Source organism: Conger conger, chromosome 9 (genome assembly GCF_963514075.1).
Source record: "Conger conger chromosome 9, fConCon1.1, whole genome shotgun sequence".
NCBI lineage: Eukaryota > Metazoa > Chordata > Actinopteri > Anguilliformes > Congridae > Conger > Conger conger.
Window position 1 is genome coordinate 14,553,947 of NC_083768.1, and position 23,190 is coordinate 14,577,136.

The 23,190-nt window shown below is 44.3% G+C and overlaps 1 protein-coding gene across 1 annotated transcript; it reads right to left on the reverse strand.

Moving 5' to 3' along the window:
• Positions 1-3,216: 3,216 nt before the first annotated feature.
• LOC133137559 (desmoplakin-A-like) lies at positions 3,217-22,618 on the reverse strand. Its single transcript, XM_061255891.1, is given in 23 exon segments — positions 3,217-4,503; positions 4,506-6,315; positions 7,251-7,613; positions 8,086-8,190; positions 10,227-10,325; positions 10,600-10,683; positions 11,065-11,227; positions 11,692-11,882; positions 12,457-12,595; positions 14,395-14,573; positions 15,010-15,146; positions 15,279-15,453; positions 16,597-16,723; positions 17,192-17,346; positions 17,554-17,706; positions 18,067-18,192; positions 18,320-18,415; positions 18,828-18,932; positions 19,078-19,245; positions 19,847-19,906; positions 20,085-20,210; positions 21,734-21,884; positions 22,611-22,618. Coding segments are annotated over 23 exon segments (5,430 nt in total). The 3' UTR covers positions 3,217-3,793.
• Between the last annotated feature and the right edge of the window lie 572 nt (positions 22,619-23,190).

The following is a 23,190-nucleotide window of genomic DNA, read 5'->3' on the forward strand; positions in this document are numbered from 1 at the left end:
AATTAAAAATGTCTTTGCCAATATAAACATGACCTGATACATATTCATGTTTTTATCCTTTATCACTGAGTTGTCAGATGGAAACCTAATGCTAAAACTCAAAATGTGTCAATAGGGCTAATCAACTTTGAAAGAGGGCAGCACGGATGGTGCAGTGGGTAGCACTGGTGCCTCACAGCAAGGAGGTCCTGGGTTCGAATCCCGGTCAGCCGGGGCCTCTATGTGTGGAGTTTGCGTGTTCTCCCTGTGTCTGTGTGGGTTTCCTCCGGGTACTCCAGTTTCCTCCCACAGTCCAAAGACATGCAGGTTAGGCTGATTGGAGAGTCGAAATTGCCCGTGGCTATGAGTGTGTGAGTGTATGGTGTATGTGCCCTGTGATGGACTGGTGACCTGTCCAGGGTGTATTCCTGCCTTTTGCCCAATGTATGCTGGGATAGGCTCCAGCCCCCCTGCGACCCTGTTCAGGATAAGCGGGTTAGGATAATGAATGAACTTTGAAAGAGTGGATTCACAAAGAATGATACCTCAGCACAACAAATTAAACTACAACAAACAAGTAGCCTCCTTTAAACTGTTTCAAAAATGCAAGCAGACTAATTGCGATATTAATGAAAGTTTAATTAACAATTATGTGCAAGGGATTGTTTCTAACAAGTGTCTCTGACGAGAAACCTATTGGTAACATAGTTGCAGAGAAAATGTGTTATACTATATAACTACAGCTCATCAAAGAACTGACGGACATGTTATTGAAGTGACTATTGAAAAGCATTTTAGCTAATGACATTACATAAGTAACTAACCTGCACTTACAGGAATCATGTAAGCAGTCTAGCCTTAACTAGCTAGCTATCTTATTTCCTTATTATGTTTCCTTCATATACAAATTAAGTGAAATATTTATTTTCTTCTCTCTCCTCGAGCTGACTTGGTGCCCTACGCGAACGTGGTGTTTTTCTTCACAGTTCTCACAATGTTTCTGTCATCAACTGATGCTGTTTTCCTTGGTCGACGTGTTTGATTACTTTTACCCAGTGTGCCAGCAGATTCTTTCTTTTTCAGGACATTCAAAATTGTTGTACAAGCTATCCTAAATGATTTTGCAAGGGCTCTGATCGATTTCCCCTCTTTTTCCCCAAAGACAGCTCTCTGGTCTTCATGTTGGTTTATCTTTTCTAACGCCGTCTTCACAGGCAAAACCCAAGGCTAAAACCAGAACTATTCATTCTTTAACCAATCAATCTAACAGGTCACATCTGGTCAACAAGAAACCTGCCAGTTACGTTCCAATACTAAAATTGGTTGGTTTGATTCAAAAGCTGATATGTTCTAAGTTTTTTAACAAACCTCGATAAAATGCCCAGAAATAAAAGCTGAAATTAAGATCTGTCTTGTACTTTCATGTACATCTTTTGATCTCAAATTCAATTGTCTTAAGTGTATGCAAAAACAAAGGAATTGGCCTTGTTATTTCAATACTTTTGGAGGGGACTGTACGTAAAGGAGCAATGTCAGAATGTGAACACATTGAAGCAAGTTTCAACAGGTCACAGATGGGGGGTTGTTGAGATGCAAATTCATTACAAACGGTTATTTTTTCAAACAATTACTTAGAACTGGTCAGGACCACACACTGGACCTGTACAAATAATGAAAACTGGACAACTGACCTACAGCAACAGAGTACATATGAGTCAAAATGGGACCATATGTACTCTGTTAAGAGTTGATTTAACACTGGATATTGTACTGTGTATTTGCATCACTCTTGTTTTGGTAGATTGGTTGAGGTTTGTGAGTGAAGAGTCAATCGGTTGCATAGTTTGCTCCCTCGTTATGGGAAACAGGAAGTGAGCGGTGCCATCTGTTGTTTTAATCAGCTGGAGGAAGAGGCTGATTGATGTGTAAAAGGAGTACTGACGAGCCATCTGTCTGGATGGGTATCCTACAGCGCAACACAGCCCTGCACATCTCTTCAGCACTGAGTTCACTTTGATTCTATAGCAAGCATAGTCCTGAACACCATACTATGAGCAATGTCTGAATTGCCTTGTTTAAAGGGACCATAGATCAGTCAGAGTTGAACCAGGGTCAGGGTTTTCCTGGCAATATTCAAACCTTTTCCATAATGAACTGAAAGTCAAAACTGTGTCACCACCTAGTGCAAAAATGAATTACTACGTGACCTGACAAGCTGTTTTACCTTAATCTCCACCTGATAGGATATTTAGCAGGCCAGTCAGTCAATCACTTTTAAAAAATGGATACCCTTAGTAAAAGCCCTCCCATAAAACTAAAACAGAAAATAAATATGCTGTACTTGTATCTGCAGTTAAAGGCATACATTTGATTTTGAAGTTGTAACATTCAAGTGACCCTCTCCCTGGCCAAGGTAGTGATCACTATAATTTGTAATGCCAGAATTGATGCTTCCTATTTGTTATATTACATTACATTATTGGCATTTGGCAGACGCTCTTATCCAGAGCGACGTACAACAAAGTGCATACCCATAACCAGGGATAAGTTCGCTGAAACACCCTAGAGGGATAGAGGGTCTGTATTCTATTTTTGTCATCTATTAATAGACTATGGTACATACAGTTGTATAATGGATACTGCTTATTCTTCACCTGGCAGCAAGCAAGGTAAAAAAGTGTTGAGACCATGTAGTACTTAATATGGCATTAAGTATGTCTTACACCAGCATGCATTTAAGAGAATCATCTGTACAAACTATAACAGAAATTCTACCAAAATCACAGATGACTGTGCTGGATTTCAGTGTTTCATCAGCAGAAGGCCAATTCATTTGTTTTCATCAGCCGATGATTGGTTACAATTGACAGTTTGCTGCTAAGGCTTAATTTGTGGTTGATAATGTGGCCCTCAAAGACTTCAGTTTGACTCCCTAAACAACAATAATAAGCAAAATTTAAACTAAGCTTTTGCCACTGCCAGGGAGAATTCATTCAAGTCTATTAAAAGAGGGTGGATGGTTTTGATCAAGAAATAAGTGAGACAAAAAAACATGAATGATGCACTGCACTCAATTTGTTAGTTGTTTAAAACATTTTTTAATACATACAAAAGCACACCAAACACTAGAAGTGCATTTGCGTAAATGTGTTTGGTTAGTTCTATGGCTATGTCTAGGAAACTGAACCATGTTCATTGTGTAACAGTAGTGTTTTAGAGTGTGCAGCTCCATAGAAAAGGCACGGCACTTAACATTTTTATGCCATAATGATCAGAGAAAGCAGTACAATAAAAATGAACCTCCTCCAAAGGTGCTTAAACATAGAAAATGTTGCTCTCTCATACATTTAAATGTATTTTATTTTAAAAAGGAGAGCAAACAGCGTGCCTTCCTCATATACATATATTTTCCATTTTATTAAGACTGAGAAAGCAGAGAGGGTTACAGATAGAGATGGAAACACAGAGCAAAAAGTGTCATGGTGGGGAATTCAACCCACAGAAGTACTGGGGATATTAGCGTACAGCTGGTGGCCGCCCTAGGGACTATGCCACAGTTTCCCACTTAAAAAAATAAAAATGTCAATATTCCCATATTCCTCATCAGTGAAAAAAAACACATGAAATGCATTAACATCAGAAGCTGGATATAAGTTGTGCTAAATCAAAGTAAGCATTTTTATTCTTACCACTACATGATACCAGTCTACACCTAAGCTTGCCTAAATATTGTATGATCATAAATGTCCCAACCGCCCCCCACCTGCCTTCTATCCCTGGTTTAAATTAACCAGTTTCTCACTGTGAAAAGATTTTAAGAGCTGGAGCTAGTGCTACAACTGGTGGAGGAGAGGCTGGAGGTGGTGGTGGTGGTGGTGGTTTGGATAATCTTCCTCCCGTTGTCCTCCTCTACCATGGCAACATCCTCTGCACAAGTGGAAGTTATGGACAAGTCCATGTTACTCTTGTTGAGGATCTGGTCGGCGAACTCGGTGAGGGTGAGTGCCCCAGAGTGGTACTGATCAATGGTGCTCTGGCTAAGCAAGCCCTTGTCCAGGTAGTCCTGGATGTCATACCGTTTCCCAGTCTTCTGATCCACCACCACCAGGCGGATGGAACTATCGGCTGCCAAGATGATGATTCCCTCCCACTCGCACTCTTGCTCTCGCATCCTCAAAATCCTGGACTCCTTCTTGTCCCAAAGGGGAAGTAGAACCAGGCCGGTCTTCTCATCAGTGATGCACCTCTTCATCAGCTGCAGGTAAGTAAGGTTCTCCTCTGTGTTTGGGTCAAAGAAGCCCTTGGTGTCATCCCCTTCATCGGCCAGTATGTCATTCATCTCCTTGTTAAAGTATCCCCGGCGAAAGGCTTCGTCCACATCAATGCGGTGATTCTTTTTGGGGTCGATGATACCACCGCTGGCAATTTGAGCCTCTAGCAGGCGGATTCCATGCCCTTTCTCTATGATGCCTTTCTCAATGGCCTGGAAGAGGGAGATGATGTCGCCTGTGTGTGGGTCCTTGTGACGGCGTTCTCAGCCAACAGCAGCTTGGACTTAAACTCCTGACCTATCAGGTTCCTCTCACATGCCTCCTCCACAGTCAGGAACAGGTTGTTAAGGGGGTCAATCAAAAAACCAGAGGCAGCTTGTGCTTCCAAAAGCACTAGGGAGGCGGCTCGACGGAGAAGGCCCTCCTTCTTAGCCTGGTAGATGGGGAGGGTCCTGTTTTCCTTCTCAAGAAAGATTCCTGCGATGCAGCCTGACCCCTGTAGGTATGGCCTTAGCTTGCTCTCAATATCCTCGATGGTGAGCAGGCCCTGAGCAATCTTCTGGACGTCTGAGGAGTTGAGGAGTTTGGACTCTACCAGGTCAGTAATGAAGACCCATCCACGGATTCCACGTACTGTCATCTCTTTGTTAGTGATTACATGGTGGTGAACCTTTATTCTCTCTTCTAAATGTTCCAGGTGCTTCTGGAACAACTTAAGTTCCCTCTGTTGTAGCTCAGACAATTCCTGTTCAGAGATCTGCAACCGGCCCTTGTAGCAGTCCTCCAAGAGCCTCAGCCTGGCTGTTAGCCTCTCAATCTCATGATTGTTGATCTGTAGCTGCACCTCAAAGGAGGATATGCAGGTGGAGGTATGGCTGCATTTCTTGGAGCCATCCTCCAAGCCCCTCAGCTTGGTCATTAGCATCTTAATCTCACACCGAAGGTATTCGTGTTCTTGCTGCAACTTGCCCTTGTCAGTATCAGATTTCCGCTCATATTGCCTCATCCATTCCTCAACAACCTTCCGGAGCTGCTTCAGCTCATCTTCATTCTTCTGGGCCTGCCCCTTCTCTAGCTCATCTCTGATCCAGGCCAGCTTAGACACTACCTGCTCAAGGCTCTGCAGCTTGGTTGTTATCATCTCAATCTCTTGATTGTTCTGGGTCAGCTCCTGCCCCACCTTCTTGATGTTGGTCTGTAGCTGCACCTTAAGGGAGGATATGTAGGTGGGGGTAGGGCTGCTTTTGTTGCCGCCAACCTCCAAAGCCCTCAGCTTGGCCGTTAGCTTCTCAATCTCACTCCTAAGGGATGTGAGTTCCTCCAGCATCTTGACCTTCTCAGTATCATATTTCAGCTCATATAGCTTCCGGAGCTGCTTCAGCTCATCTTCATTCTTCTGGACCCGTCCCTTCTCTAGCTCATGTCTGATCCGGGCCAGCTCAGACACTACCTGCTCAAAGCTCTGCAGCTTGGTTGTTAGTGTCTCAATGTCATGATTCTTCTGGGTCAGCCCCTGCTCCACAGTCTTGTTGATGGTCTGTAGCTGCACCTCAAAGGAGGATATGCAGGTGGAGGTATGGCTGCATTTCTTGTCGCCAACCTCCAAGGCCCTCAGCTTGGCCGTTAGCATCTTAATCTCACTAGTAAGGGATTCGAGTTCTTGCTGCAACTTGCCCTTGTCAGTATCAGATTTCCGCTCATATTGGCTCTTCCATTCCTCAACAACCTTCCGGAGCTGCTTCAGCTCATCTTCATTCTTCTGGGCCCGTCCCTTCTCTAGCTCATCTCTGATCCGGGCCAGCTCAGATACTACCCACTCAGAGCTCTGCCGCTGGCCCTTGTTGCGGTCCTCCAAGGCCGTTAGCTTCTCAATCTCACTCCGAAGGTATTTGAGTTCCTGCAATACCTGTTCCTCCTTGACCTTCTCAGTATCATATTTCAGCTCATATAGCTTCCGGAGCTGATTCAGCTCATCTTCATTCTTCTGCACCCGCCCCTGCACTTGCTCCACCATCCTGAGGCTTTTCTTCTCCTGCAGGAGCTCCTTGTAGCACATCTGGAACTCCTGCATTAGGCCCGATGTATGTCAATTTAAAAAAAGAGTGATGACAGTTACAATCATTTTAAGTTCATTGAAGATTCATGATATAAGAGCAAAGGCTTATAGGGCTCTTCTGATATCCATACTCTATCTATCTAATTACATCAATGTTAGCATTTAAAGGTAATTCCTCTCTCTCTCATTCCATAGTCTCAATTTGTAATATGTCACATCGAAATGAAGGTAATGGCAATGTATTCAAACTGGCATTTCAACACAGTATAACCTTGAATATGCCAACATTTATCCACTTTGAATTGCTGGGGTTTGACAAGAATGATGCACATTCTTCCAGCACAAACAGGCAGAGATACTACCCTGGTGTAAAATCCAGCTATGACCAGCTTGAAATACCAGCTACCAGCTGTTTCAAAACCTCACTTGAACTGTTTTTTGCAACAGGGTATGTACAAGACAATTAAACAAGCAAACAGGTGTCCTGAGTGGCATGTCATGAAAGTAAATATAAAGCAGTCATTTCTGCTCGCTATTCCAGGATTTGTATGATCACATTCTACAGATTAGTTTAGGAATTAATCTGAAATCACATGAATTTTGACATAACCCCCAAAAACACTGTATGATGAAATGCCATGGAGGTTGCAAGCTACGATTGACAGCTTGACAGCTAAAAAATGCAGCGACCTCACAAATTATTCAAATGCATGCCACCAAGCATGTGCCCTTTTGTGATGAGACAAAAAAAGGGGAAAAATCCATAAGGAAGCAGCCACGGCCCAAATTTGGAAAAAATGTCATAATAACTCAAATAATAACACAGCCGCTTGCTTTAGGATTGTTTCATTTCCTGCTTTCAACCTGTCCCTTTTCTTCCGTATATAGGTGGAGTTCTGGGTGTCTCTGGGTGTCTCCTTCCCCTCCTTTAGCTTATCACTCACCTGCCTGAGGGCCCTCAGCTCCTCCTCCAGTCGCTCCTTAGTCATGCCCTGGAGCCTCTGGATCTCGCTGCTGTGGTCGTTGAGCATCTTGCTCTTCTCCTCAATGGTCTTGTAAAGCGTCTCATAGTGGATATTGACCTCTCGGACCTGTGCCTGCTCCTGGGTGAGCTGCTGTTGCAGGGCCTTCAGCTCGGCGGTCAGCCTGTCCAGCTTCTCTGTGGCAGCTCTGTAGTCCCTCAGGGCTTTGTCCAGGCTTTCCTGGAGGCTCCGCAACTCCTGCTTGGAATCCAGCTGGTAGCGGGCCAGGCTGTCCGCCAGGTACTGGTTTGTCTGGGACCAATACTGAGCCAGAAGCCATATTAGCTGTGTGGTAACACACACAAATGATCAGGGAAGCTAGCATCATTTACACATATGTATCTTATAATTGTAAAGTTTAAGTGATTAGATTGCTAAATGTTTAGTGAGTAGATATATTGAATTTACAGTACTGTGCAAAAGTTTTTGGCAGGTGTGAAAAAACGCTGTAAAATAAGAATGCTTTCAAAAATAGAAATGTTAATAGTTTATTTTTATCAATTAACAAAATGCAAAGTGAGTGAACAGAAGAAAAGTCTAAACCAAATCAATATTTCGTGTGACCACCCTGAGTGTATATAATATGTATTATACATTAGAATTGTATGCTATCATATTATAAAGACATGCTTGAAACAATTTTGTATCTGGAAAATGGCTAACATTCTTTACAAAATGTCACGCAGGTCATCCTTCCTGCATTAATATATAAGAGCCCTGCCCCTACAATTATTTACTCCCTGTCTCCACTCTGTACCTTACTCTGCCCCAAGTCCTCCATGTTCTGCAAATCCCCCAGGAACTTGTAGTAGTCACCTGAGCGGGTGAGGAGCACGATGTACTTGGCCTGGATGTCAGTAGCCTGGAGGAAGGACAGCAGGTCTCTCATTACACAAGCCAGGGCAGCACAGTGGCACAGTTGTAAGGCGGAAATGATTAACATCTGGCATTGTCACTCAGGGCGCTGGTCAGCTTGCTGGCTTCCTCTGGTATTGTGGCAATACACGGCTGTAAAGTAATTTAACCCCAGGAGCATGCACCATTAACTCCCACCATCACCGCACCCATACGGGCAGGAGCCTGTGGGGGAAGACTCAGGCATCTGTTTTCTTGAGAAGCTCTCTGATCCCAGGGTTTACTCAGGCCTCCAGCCGTAAAACTTGTTACGACAGGGGAAACATCCTTTACGGCACGGGAAGGTTTCAGAGGGCACGGCCTGTTGGGCCCATTATTCCCTTCGACCCCCCTTCCTTACTCCCTCCCTCTCACATCTCCCTCATTCCTCAGTTTCCCTGGAAGTATGCATAAAGCATTGGATGTTTCATGACAAAGTCAGTTTAGATAATATTCATTATTAATTATCAATTATTAATATAGTATTATTCTGATTGTTTCAGTGCGACTGGTGCAATGGTTTTATTTCTGCAACAGCAAACCATGGACATCATAACCAACCAGGAACCAGGGAGAAACTGTGTGGAGCTCTGCCCCAGTGAAAGCCATGTGCCTCAACCCCCCTGCGTTTCCTGGGGAGGCGTGGCTCCAAATTCCAGATGGGTGACCCATTTTTAGGGTTAACATCAAAGGCCAGATTTTGGATTTAAGGACAGTAAACTAAGCAATCTGGGAGGATGTAATCAGTCTCTCCCGTGCACACCGTGCACGTAATTTCTATGTACAGGGTGCCTGTAGCCAGACTGCCGTATGTAGCTTTTATTACCAGGTATGACTCCGTAATTTGGTTTCCTTCTCATGTTTTTATATTGTATTTGGAACTAGTGTGTAATTACATATGTAGCCTGGTAAAATAAATTGTTAAAACTTGATCTGTGTGGTTTCACTTACTGACACTCAATGTTATACAGGGAATGCTTGGTTTACCCCCTCAAACTGGTCTCGGGAGGATGAATATTTACACTTAATGTATCAGGGCGTATAGCACCCGTAGACCTATGATGGTAAATCCCTCGCCTCTGCGTGGTAGTTCATTCATGTCGAGCACAGCCGTAGCTAGGTTGGGCTGCTTGGGTCCCTAGGCTGTAAACATATATACCCAAGAGTAGCTATTCCTGTGACCTCTGTGATGACTATAGATATCTAGTCAGTTCGTGAGACGTGCATCTAACGCGCAATGTGACATGATGCGGTACCAGCACAGGACTGTTCAGAGAGTAAATCTCAGTACAGGATTCCCGTCGCGATCAAGTCAAAATTATCAATAAGAAATCTACCTAATGTGGATAACTAATCTCAATTATTATTCAAATGGAGTCAGATAAACGAAGGTGAATGTATTGGCCATATTGGGGAAATTCTTGGTCAGCCCGGACCAGTAAAGAGCGGAAGGCAGAGTGGTACTACTGCCTTTGTATCGTGGTTTATTTATTGGCTGATCTAGAATCTCTGCATAGGGGGCACTAATTTTCAACCCTATTAGTATTCTTTCAGCAACACCAGAAGGACATGCACGCTGATACCTTCAGCCCTCGCTAAATTCCATCGTTGGGTTAGCGTGGGGTTTTACACAGTGAATAGCACTGTTGCCTCACAACAAGAAGGTCCTGGGTGTGAATGCTGGCCTGGGCCTTTCTGTGTGGACTTTGCATGTTCTCCCCGTGTTTCTGTAGGTTTCCTCCGGGTACTCCGGTTTCCTCCCACAGTACAAAGACATGCAGGTTAGGCTACATGGGGGGGCATTAAAAGGGCATTGCTGTGTGCATGCGTGCTCAGTCAACTTACCCTGTATAAATAAAGGTTCATAAATATAAATAAATAAATAAATAAAATACATAGGTCCCCGGGAGTCTTGGGTAATGGTGCAGGAAACAGTATACAGTAACAGGACCTCTTTCTCTTCCATATACTTCTCTGTACTGTCTCTGCAAGGGGTAAGCTTACCTCTTCCCTGACAACGGTAGCTGGAGACTGCAGCATGGTTCTCTTGATGGGGATGTTGAGCAGGCCTGCACTGTATGAGGCCAGCTCCAGCTCGTAGTCCTGCAATACACACCAGTCCGAATGCTACAAACGACATATCCCAGAATTCACAAGCAACCTCATTAGAACACAAAGATCGTAGATTGTTTTACACAAATGTGTAGTACGGTATATACCGTCTATACCTCTGTACACAGTTTTGAACAGAGCATATTTAACATTAATTCTACTATTAATTATTTTTAACATGATTCATAAACATGAGACTGTGATCAGAGTAGTCTCCATGTAAGAGGGTTTAAGTGATGAATGGTGTGCTCAGTTAAAGGCTCACCGTGATTGAGGATGCACAGGTGTTCGCGTCCCGCACAACATCGTCAACCTTGTCCTTCTTTCCTTTGATTTCAGAGTAGAGCATCTGTAGATCAACACACACACACACATACACACACACAAACATACACAAACAGTTAGACACTAACGTTCCACAGACTTTCCTTAAAAACAGACTTTCATTGAGACTTTCCCGGAATTTCCTTGATCCCGTCAGAATTTCTGAAAACCCAGGGAAGGCGGATGGTTGCATACAGCAACCATTCTCAGGGCTATTGATGTGGGTGTTGCTACACTCTACAGCTTTTAAGGGATAACTCAATCCTGATTTTACATTGTATATTTCTTAAAATTAAAAATGTTAAGCAAAATGATATGTATTTCCAGAGGGCACTCATGTATTCCTTTGGAACAGTGGGACGTCTACTTAATTGTTTCCATGTGGAGAGAGGTCTTGTTCCAGTACCTTCTGCTGGTTGAGGTGCTTGATGAGCGTATTGACATCGGATAACTTGTTAGACAGCAGGGAGTCCTGCTTCTGTTGGGTGTTGTCGATCCAGTTGCTGACCTGAGAGCTGCTCTGCTGGTACTGTTGCAGATGCTGCTGCTGCTTCTCCAGGTCCCTCACCCTGAACCACAGTGTGAACACAATGAGGGTTTATTCCTCAAACTCTCACTCTAACCCAGAACACAGTCCCATATCCTGACTAACATGGTCCCATATCATGCGGAACATGACCACAGTTTGACGAGAGTGGTCTTTTTGTTCATAAAACTAGAACTCTGGAATACGGTTCTATATCCTAAGAAACAAGAGATACAGCCAGCCATATTGTTTAGCTGTATTTATTCTCAAGCCGAATTTTCTGTAGGCTATCATCGGTTTAAACTTACTCTTACCTATGATATAACGAACATACAGTATAATCTCTGTATGTGATACGAGTCCTATGTCCAGTATATGAGATAATGGACATACAGTACAATCTCAGTATGTGATATTAGTCTTATGTCCAGAATATCTCTGTTATATGAGATACACACATGTAAATGGCACAAGCAGGCAGGTGTGGCTGCTGTATGTCCCTCTGACCTGCTGTCGATCTGGGACAGGATGCGACGCCATCGGTTGCTCATCTGGGTGACCTGCTCCCGGTATCTGAACAGGTCTACATCACACTTGTGGAAGGACTGGCTGATCTGATCATTCCAGCGCTCAGCCTTCCCAAGCTTCAACTCCAGCTTCTTTAGGACGTCCCTCTGGTCCAGATCCTGCTTCATTTTCTGTACAGACACAATGGTAAGACGCATGAAGTGCACTGCTTGAAGACATTTCCAGAAATACAGGAAAGACACTGGACCCTGCCTAAGATGAGTGGTGATTTTCATTTTTGTAACCATCACCTTCTTCAATATAATTAAAATCATCACAACTACAATGATCATCATCATCGCTGTTATCATCACTGACATCATCATGAATATCATTATCATCATCAACACCATAGCAATATATAACAACCACTTTGGGTTTGCTTATTTAATTTCTGTTCCTTAACCACTACACACAAGCACCCTGTAGTGTAGTGGTTAAGGTACAGGATTGGAACCGCAAGGTCGGTGGTTCGATCGCTGGTGTAGCCACACTAAGATCAACACAGCTGTTGGGGCCTTAACCCTGCATTGCTCCAGGGGTTAAGGGCCCTGGAATCTAATCCAGTTTAGTCTAATCAACTGCTCTGGATAAGAGTGTCTGCCAAATGGCATTAATGTAATGTAATGTAATGGCATAGAAACGTGTATGGCACAAGTCGTGCTTTGTAGGCTCTGACACATACATGACCAAAAGGCTGGCTACCTTCAGAACGGCCCGATAGTCCTCCAAGTCCCTCGCCCCCAGAGAGGAGGTCTCCTTCTCGGTCAGACGGGCCTCATGCACATTCACAATGTCCTCCAACTGGAGCAGGCTTTGTTGTAGAGCCTGCAGTGCCTTCAGCCTGCAGAAAGGGGGTGCCAGAGGCTCAGACACAAGGCTAACGGCTCCTCACACATATACACTCGCAACTTTCTCAAACTAATTGATGCATATTAGACTGAAGACATATTAGATTGAAAGCAAAAAAAAAAAAAGCACTTTCATTTATCCTATATTGTCAGTCACTCTAAGTAAGAGCATTGTAATGTTATGCATAGAAGGTAGAACCTATAATTTCTTACAATATCACAATACATTATACAATATAACAAACTATAGAACATACAGTAACACTTCAAAAGTTTTCCTTCTTTTATTGGCTCATTCAACTACCGGCTTGTCTCTCTTCTTCCCTTTCTGTCTAAAACTCAGGAATGTACGGCCTGGTCCCAATTGTCAACTTATCTTCTCCAGAACAATCTTCACGATCCCAACCAGTCCGGCTTCAAGAGTGGCCACTCAACTGAGACCGCACTACCTGCCGTCAATAAGACACCTCACTCCACTACAGCCAAATCCCTCTCCTCTGTTCTCATCTTCTTTGACCTGTTGGCTGCCTTTGATACAGTCCACCATGAGATTCTGCTCTCATCGGGATGCTCTGACTGGGATGGATGGCACAGGATCTGCATGGTTTTCTTACTACCTGTCCTGTAGTTGTTCCTACCAGGTGACCTGGAAGGGCTCAGTCTCTGACTCACTCCCCCTACAAACTGGAGTCCCACAGGGCTCAGTTCTTGGTCCTCTTCTCTTCTCTCTATATGCCATGTCTTTTGGCTCTGTTATCTCTTCCTATGGCTTTTCTTACCATTCTTATGCCGATGACACTCAACTCTTCTTTCTTTCCTTCCCTCCCAATACCCAGGTCACCACACAGATCTCTGCCTGCTTGGCTGATATCTCTGCGTGGATTCGTTTCTACCACCTGAAGCTTAACCTTGGCAAAACTGAGCTTCTCTACATCCCTGCTAAGCCCTCTCGGACAATCAACTTCTCACTGACTGTTGAGGACTTTGTAGTATCCTCCTCCTATATGGCCAAGAATCCTGGGGTGACTCTTGACAGCCACCTCACCCTCGCTCCACATGTATCCTCCACTGCCAAAAACCTGCAGGTTCTTTCTCTATAATATACGCTATATCTGTCATCTCTTGATGGAGAAAGCCACCCAGCTCCTTGTCCTTGACTACCAGTCATCCCAGGTCGGCTCATATCACCCCACTCCTCATTGGCCTCCACTGACTTCCTATTGCCGCACGCATCCATTTCAAGGTGCTAGTGTTGGCATTTCAGGCTGCTAAGTGGACTGCCCCCCTTACATACAATCTTTAATTGCTCACTACACCCCAGCAAGACCACTCCGGTCTGCCAGCTCTGGTCGCCTTGTAGTTCCCTCACTACGAGCACCTGGCGGTTGAGCAGCACGTTCATGCCTGTTTTCCGTTCTGGTTCCACAGTGGTGGAATGACTTGCCTACCACTGTCAGGACAGCAGAATCCCTCCCCATATTTAAACGCAGACTATAAACACACCTTTTGAGACTATACCTTCGTCACCTTTCCTGATTTGACTGTCTTCTTGTTTAGAACAGCCCTTTGTGCTTATTTTACTAGTTATGGATTTGATGCTTTTAACCTTTGGAAGAACCTATGCACTTGTAAGTCACTTTGGATTACAATCGTCTCCCAAATGACTAAAATGTAAATGTAAATGTCATTCCATTGGCCCTTTCCATTCCACATCATCTCTAAAGTGCTGGCTGAAACCACAGCTTTCCAGGGAAAAAAGTTGCAGTGGATGCAGATGTGCCACTGCTCCCACCTCTCTATGTAGGAGGAGGAGAAGCCCTCCACGCTCCCTATCTTCTGGTTGATGAGGTTGAGCTCAGAGCATAGGAATTTGGCCTTGTCCGTGTCCTTCATCCCGTCCAGCTGGATCAGGATCTTCTCCCTCAGCTTCACATACTCCTCACGGATAGTGTCCAAGTCCTGGTTGATGCCCTGTAATTCCCAATCCATGAACACAAACTGAAATACATTACCCCATATACATTTAGACACCCTGAATGACTAATTAAACCAAGTACATTACAAATACTGAGGGACACATTTCCAAGAGCAAAATTGACCACAGCAAAGGATAGTTAACAGACTAGTAGCTAACAGTGGGTGTGGCCTGAGAGGCATGGCTTAATTGGCTCCTCCCAGGAGTTGGCAAGGACAAGCACAGGGGTGACAAAGGGGGCCACAGTGTCTGGGTTTTTGTGGCCTACTTTCAATCAGCTGCCATTTAAGGCTTTGAAAACAAGGTGCATGGACTTTAGCCAATCAATTACTTGAATGCACAACTGGTGCCAGGAACACCCCCAAAAACCAGCAGACACTGGGGCCCTCCTGGACTGGAGTTTGACACCTGTGGCTGAGGACCATAGCGTACCTCCAGGTGCACGATGCGCTGGGAGCACTCGTGGAAGCTGTTCTCCCCTAGGGGTATGTGGATGTGCCGGGTCAGGCCTGACTCGGCCTTCTCCAGCTTCTGCCGCAGGGTATGAAGCTCGGACAGCAGACTTCCATCTACTTTTAACACCCATAAACAGTAAATGCCCCTGTTAATATAATGTATTATTTTGCATGTGTCTACCAAAAAGCTAAATGAAGGGATAGATTAGCCCCAAATGCAGGGCAGTTGGTGGGAAACAGACTCACCGTAAGTGGGCAGCCCCACCAGCTTCTCAAAAGCATCCTGGTACTGGTTCTCTAAATGCGTCTTGTCCTCGTTGGTGAACATCTCTGAGCCCACGTAGCTGCGCCGGAACTCCTGGTAGCTCGTCTCCAGGCTCTTGATGATTTTTCGGTACTCCTCCGGCCGCATGTTGGCTAGCTGTGGTTCATAAAAAAAATTTTTTTACACAGCAGAAGAGTGCAGTGTAGTTAAAGTGGAAGTGGCAACCAGCTGGAGTCACCCAGTCCAACGGCACCTCCTCTTTGTTGGAACACCATCTCTCTGCTTTTTTGAAGAAACGGAGACTTGTACAGAGCAGTAAACTGGAGTACAGTTTATACAGACCACATTATTTTTCCGCACAAGTTCACATTTTTGTCTTGTTTACTGACTAACTCCATAAACTGTGCTAAAGTTGGGACATTGGTACTTTGTTAGCCTACTTGGCTACATAAAATGAATCAAGCAAGCTAACAAGATAGCACATGGTAACATCAGCCAGTATTTACTGAATATGAAATAAAAGTCATAAAGAAATGTAACATTTCACATTACATTAAATGTATAGTGTCAGGTACGGGGAGACAGAGGAACCAAATGCAGACTAGGAAAATAACAGGTTTAATGACACAGGGGCAGATCCAGAATGCAATCCAGAAAACAGGCAAAGGTTGAGATCCAGGCAGACAGGTACATGTGGCAGGCAGAGCGTAATCGCAGGACAGGCAGAGTTCATAAACCGAGGAGACAGAAAAAACAGAAGTACAAATCCAAAAATCAAAAGAACAGTTGAAAAAGCCAGGCGGAGTTCAAAACCAAAAGTTCCAAAAACAGAACTGAACAGAGTGGAGAGGGACCAAACAGAACAGGGTACAGGGCACAGGGCACAGGTACAGGCCCCAGGTACAGGGTACAGGTACAGGGAGCTAGAACCGGGGTGGGGAACAGAAAACAGAAAGATGAACTAGCAACAAGAAACTAAAAATGACAGGTTTAAATAGACTGGTGATTGACAGATAATGAGACACAGGTGAGCTGACTGACAAGAGACAGGAAAGAAGTACATAGACTGTAAGGAGTGAGGAGGCGGAGACACAAAATGACACATGTGGAACAAATAATGAAGGAATGAAACTGGGAACAGACTATGGTGGTCACAGAGGGAAAAAAGAGGCAAAAACACCAGGGACTTAGAAAGAAAATCAGGAGATTTTCTGTCTCCAGTGATGGAGGAATTAGGGTGCATGGTGCATTAGGGGCCCAATTGAGCAGGAGGAAGGAGGGTTGCCCTGGGAGACTCGCCATGGTAATGGTGAGCGACTCAATGTGCTCGATGTCTTTCATGCAGTTGCGCCAGGATATCAGGCTCTTGATGTTGATGAACAGCTGGTTCCAGATCCCCATGATGGTCTCAAAGAGCTGCTCAGTCCTGGAAGCGGGAGGAAACAAGACAAAGGTCCTGTGAGGTTGTGTAGCAAGAGCAAGATGCTGTAGGGTGCTCAAGGCGAGTCTGCACATAGTCCGACATACTCTTTAAACTGGAGAATTTTTTGCAGATATAGCAATTAAATGTATGCTGCACCCACTGGGGCCATTTGAAAACAGGGGAACCAAAGTGTTTTTGATTCTTACTTGTTGGCCAGGCTGATACTCAGGGGATTGGGGTTGATGGATACAGGCTTTAGAGGCTTACTTGTTGGCCAGGCTGATATGGGGTTGATGGGTACAGGTTTCTGAGGCTGGCTTGTTGGCCAGGATGATATAGGGTGGTTGGGAACAGGTTTTTGACCCTTACTTGTTGGCCAGGCTGATATAGGGTTGATGGGTACAGGTTTTTGACCCTTACTTGTTGGCCAGACTGATATGGGGAGATTGGGTACAGGTTTTTGACCCTTACTTGTTGGCCAGGCTGATGCTGAGGGGGTTGGGAGGGGGCACCAGCAGGCAGACGGAGGGGATGAGCATGTCCAAACCCTCGGGCCCCTTCACGTGCCACTTGCTGTGCTGGGAGTTATCTTTCAGGATGGCCTCATTACCCTTCAGGATCTGCTTCTGCTCATGGAGAGATGAGGACGGAGCGAGAGATGGAGAGATGAGGAGGGAACGAGAGATGAAGAGGGTCAGTCCATGTGCTATACGTCTGTATGTACGTGTGTGTGCATGTGTATGCTAGTGTGTGTGTGTATGTGTGTGTGTGTGTGCAAGTGTATGTGTGAGTGCATGTGTGTCTGTGTGTGTGTGTGTGTGTGCGTGTCAGACCTGGTCCTGTTTGAAGTCACACAGCGCCTTGACGATCACAGGACTGCTGCTCTTTTCGTGTGGGTTGCGGGGCTTCAGTCTCACGATGCTCTTGGACTTGTTGACCAGGTGCTGCACCTGCCACTTGTTCTTCATGATCTTCTCCTTCTCTCTCTGTGAACCACACAGGCCTGTGTCACCCACCACTGACTCCAGATCAGTCACAAGCCAGATTTTCATTTCCTGAGAACTTTGTCTTCCCGTCCTTCACATACAACTTTTCCCTCACATGGATGAACAGTCATTTACATGAAATCCATCAAACTCGCATACTAAGCACGTGTTTCTGGTTTGAAATGCAAAATATTTTAAAAGGCAGCAGGAGAGATTGTGTAAGAAGAAAATAAAATATTTTGATCAGGTGTACCAAACGCAATACATGCCATTGGCTGTGTGTACTTCATATCCAGCTACACACTGAAAGTTATTATTTTCATGCTCATTCAGTATTGATTATGCAATAAGCAGCTGTACCTCCAAGTTCTTGAGAAGGTCCTGAAGCTTCTCCAGTGGGGTGTCTCTGTCACAGGTATACCTCTTATGGATGTTTTCGTGTTCCTCCTGCAGCTTGATACGCATTTCGTTTGCCTCCTTGAAAAACTATGAGTGACGGAAACAGAAAGGTTTGTCACTTCTTGAGAAATGGCTGATCCAGTAACCACCCTGATATGCCAGCTGTCTGTCAGACAGTGAGGGTGGGGGCTGACTGCTGGGACGGAAGCCTTACCTGGCTGTAGGCAGCGTTCTCCTTCAGGTGTGTGTCGATGCACTTGGTGATCTGAAGCAGCCAGCTCCACTGGGTCTGGAGACTGTCCTTGTAGGCCTGAACAGAGCAAGCCTGGGTTAGCAGGAGTCATTCACTCTGAAGGCGAGTCTAACACAGGGGCCTATGGATTGACAGAGGAGGTCTGCCATCCTCATTAGAGATCATTTATCATTCATTCACATAGTCATTTCCTGTCCAGACAAGTCAGTTCCTGGGTTCAGCAGTTCAATCTTCTGAGAGGGTGACAAGGGTGCCTCAATGATTTCAGAGTGTAAACTATAGTACGTCCACTGTTTTTTTGGTTGTATTAGTCCCACCCTTTGGAAACCATCATAGTAAATTAATCTTGCATTTGCTAAAACGAATGTCTTGCTTTTCTTTGAAACAGTTCTGTTATAAAATTAATGGATGCTTTCCTGTCCTCAAAATACATAAGGAGGTTAGGAGAGGGTCAGGCAACCTATAGTACCATAATCTTATCAGCAGCAGGGTGATTATAGTTCAGAAAGTTTTCCACATTTTCACTGAGTTTATTTAGATCCTTTTCTTTCTTCTCCAGGTCACGAATCAGCCTCTGAAAAAAAAAAAAAAAAGGATTTCTTTTTTAAACCACTTAAAAATTTACACTGTATCGAGTGAGTGCTGGTCAGCCTGGATTGTATGTAATTATGGATGCAGCCTGGTTAAAGGCAGGTGGCTCTGGGATGGGGAACTCTTACCAAGTAGCTATCCTGCTTCTTGGGGATGTAGTTGTCAATATTTTTGTCACCCCAGTCAAACACCAGCTCCTCTTCCTTACATTCCTTCACCCATATGATCTCCCCGGAGATATCCTTGAAGATCTTTGATAGGTCTTGAAGCTGGTTGGACCTGCTCCAGGACATTTTCTGAAAAGTTTCATCAATATACAGATGAATGAATGGATTTAGTCATTCAGTAAAATGACAAATAAATGTATTTGTCATTTTAAAATACATTTTATATTGTAACTAAAATACAATATAACAATATGTTAAAATAAGTAGTTATGGGTGTTGATATACAACGTCAACAGCATCTAAAGGCACACTATGCAGGATTTTTTCCCTGAAAATATAAAATAATCATGCAGTCATTTTTATGATGCACTGGCAATCTGTCTTTGCTCCACTGCCTATATTTCTTCTTATAAGATGTTCTTGGGAGCTTCTGGGTGTGACGCTCTGTTCTGTGTGGGGAGCTGTGGGTATGTACAGAGCCTGTAGGGTGGGATGAGGTTTCAGCTGAGTGTTTTCAGCTAGCTACTGCAATGGCAGAGGTGAAGAAGCACAAGTACAGTGAAGCAAAACAACAAGCCAACAAACCAGAGTCAACCTTGGAATTGCTCTTCCTCGATGGCGACAGTTATCAGAAAACAGTGGTATAAAAAAAAAATAGTTATATAAATTAGTTGTATGGCAGTGTACCCTCAGGTCAGTGATACTGGTGGATTTGGTAAGTTTTGCTCACCTGTAGACTGTCCCACTCCTGTTCCAGAAAATGCCTGTACAATTGGTCTCCTTTCAGTTCCTGAAGAAGGGAAATGGCCAGGGGTTGGGGCCTGTGAGACATCTAGCTTTATAGGAAAGGTCATGGAGCACCAGCTTGTGTCTGGCAGACATTTTGTGAATGGCTGAATGCAGGTTAGCCCCCTCTTACATTGGAGCAATATTTAGAGCCCCCCCCCCCCCCCCCCCGGTGACTGTACCAGCTTGGTCCGGGCATGCTCCATCTCCAGGCTCCTCTGGATGGAGCTGTGGAACTTGTTGTGCTTCGTCATCTGCAGCGCGATGGTGTCCTGGTCATCCCCCCAAGGAGAGGTCTCTATCAGGCGCTGTGGAGGACACAGAGGCACACAGAGCATCCGTCAGCAGGAAGCTCCCTGCTGTAAAACCCAGCTATGCCAGCTCAACCAGCTTGAAAATTCAATTGAGCTGATCAAGCTGGTCATAAGCTGGTCTACTTGAGTATGAGCTGGTTAACCAGCATGGCCAAGCTGGTCATAAAGCTGGTCTAGCTGGGTATGAGCTGGTCGACCAGCAGTTTCAAAAATAGCTTGAGCTGGTCAAACCACGTCATGCTGGGAGCTAGTCTGAACTGGTCAACCAGCTACCAGCTGTTTGAAAGCTGTTTCAGCAGGGCTCTCTACTATAGGAAGCTCAAACTCACTCAAACACTACACACAGCAAAAATATCCGCGTCTTCATTCAACAATACACACACGGCAACTTTTTCATTCAAAGCTAATGTAATATCACAACTAAATTAACAAAGGCCTTTCATTTGTGTAAGATTTTTGACACTTTGCATTACTAAAATAATAATTAAGTCCTCACAGACCCCCCCCTCCAAAAAAAGGGGATTGATGCACTATTTTGGTCAGAACATGGTGGAGAGACACAGAGTTACAGTAAGTAGTCTCCCAGATGAACTCCGGCACCTCAATGCCCTCTAGGGCTGGAGCTCTGCACACTAGATTTAATTAATCTGAGCATTACTGTTCTAATCACAAGCCTCTAGATGGCAACACAAAGCCTTTCACTCCCCAGACTCTTATCAGCACATAATTATACTATTTGTTCTACTTGCGACTCATCATTCAATAGAACATTATCCCAAAAGGCTTGGGGATCATCCAGATGTTTCTTTGCAATTGTGAGAGGAGTACTGATGTATCTCTTGGATAGTAGTGGTTTCTACCTTGCTATCTCTCATGAATCATTTCTTGGTTCTGATAACAGCTGAAGTTTCTGTTCTGCCTCTTGCCCTAATCCCACAGCCCACAAATTTACATACTTAACATTCTAAACAGCAGTGTGGAAAACTAAAACTTTTTTTGAAAGAAAAAAATTAATTTGCTTTGATGAGTGGAAATAATGAGTGTTTCAGTGAAAACATGGAGGAGAGAGGAAGTGAAAGAAAGTGGTATGTAAAGAGAGGGGGAATGGAGAAAGAAAGGGAGAGGAGAGAAACAGAAAAAGAAAGGTTGTGAAAGAGAAAACACAAAAGTCCTGAGCAGGTAACAGAAAAACCCTAAAGGATGGATTATTATTACTGCCCATTATCAACACTGCCTAATTAACCCATTCAGCCCTAGGCCCAATATCAAGTGTCTCCACCTTGGCTTCGGTTGAGAAAAGTTTGACGGGCTTCAATAGGGGCTCAAAATAATAGTATAGCAGTCATTTTAATTGGTTGTAAAGGCACTCAAGGGATTTTACGGTAGTTTGAGTGCCATATGGGTAGGGTTGGAAGGGTCAAGAGAGCAACAAGTCCTTGTAAAACCAGAGAATCAGATATACAACATTTGTTTTTTTTAAATACCGAAAATGGTCATTAGGGTCTCTGTTGACATACTTTCTGCTGGGCGATCCAGGCCATGGCCTCCTGGAAGTTCTTCCCTCCTCCATTGTGTCCTATGGAGCTGCCCCGGTTCTTCCGTACCCCGGGACCCTGGCTGCTCTTACTGAAGACCATCATCTTCAGCTGCTCCCGACCCTGCTCCATACTGGGAGAGAGTGGGGGGAGGAACAGAGAGACGGAGAGATGGACGTAGGGAGGTGGTGAAGAAGTGAGACAGGTGGAGAAAGAAAGAAGGAAAGTGAAAGAGAGGTGGGCAGCAGAAGAGGTGAAATGAGAGGAAGTAGAGAAACAGAAAAAAGATGGAAGGAGAAGAGGGAGAGATACTTTCATTTCTCAGTAGTTTCCACCTACTGTATAATTGTATTCTTTTTTGCTTGTAGATCACATGAAACATGTGGCGCATAATGCCATAAATCAGTGTTACTCTCTCTCCTGTTCTCCATCAGTCGCAACTCCCTGCGACTGATGGAGGATTTTGCCCCCTTTAAGATTCTTGTGTGTTATGAACTCTTGCCTGCAGGGTGGATGTCACATCAGGAGGGTCATAAAGCTGCTAAACACTTGTCTCATAACATGACCTCTCTCAGTTCCTGATTCTGTGTGTCATGTCTCTGAGACGGGAGATATACTGCACATCCCAGTCCTAGCTACAGCAGCCCTGGAGTTACACTGTTTCAGCAAGGCAAGGAGGCTAGCCCAGCAGAAACCCATGCGTGTGCATACAAGTCTATATTCGATGCAGCTCTATGTTCTGTATACACACGCACACAAAAACAAGTTACTGTCCTTGTGTGCATGTATATATCCACAGACACACACACACACACACACACACACACACAGTTATGGTGAAGGCAAAGCCCAAACTCACCTCCTCATTATGCCCTGACTGGATTGACACACAGGTGATACCCACACATCCCACAGGCCAATCAGCAACTATTACAATGACAGAAGTCTGACCCATACTGCCCCTCACTCATACACACTCACAATCACTCTTTATGAGTGTGGATGCTCTAGTGCAGTGGTGCCCACTCCTGGGCCTGGAGAGACGCAGGGTCTGCTGATTTGTGTTTTTGCCTTAATATCAGCAACTCTTCATCTTGGGTTGCAGGAGGTAATAGTAATAACAAGCACACACACTTCTTTTAGGAAGATTTATTTATTATAAAACTATACACATTTTTTTTACACATTTACAGAAATGTAACGCTTTAGTTCGATTTGGTTTTCTCAGAATATCTGGATAGTTACTATATGCTAATTAATCACTAAATTTATATCACTATTTAATCACAATATGAAATTATTTCAGTTTCAGGCTAAATGTTATATTTATCTCTATTTGATTTGACATCTAATTGAATCCTATTTTTGCATTAAACTGAAACTATTATTCCTATTTTACTTATATTATTAAGTTTACTGTTAACAGGCTATTCAAAACT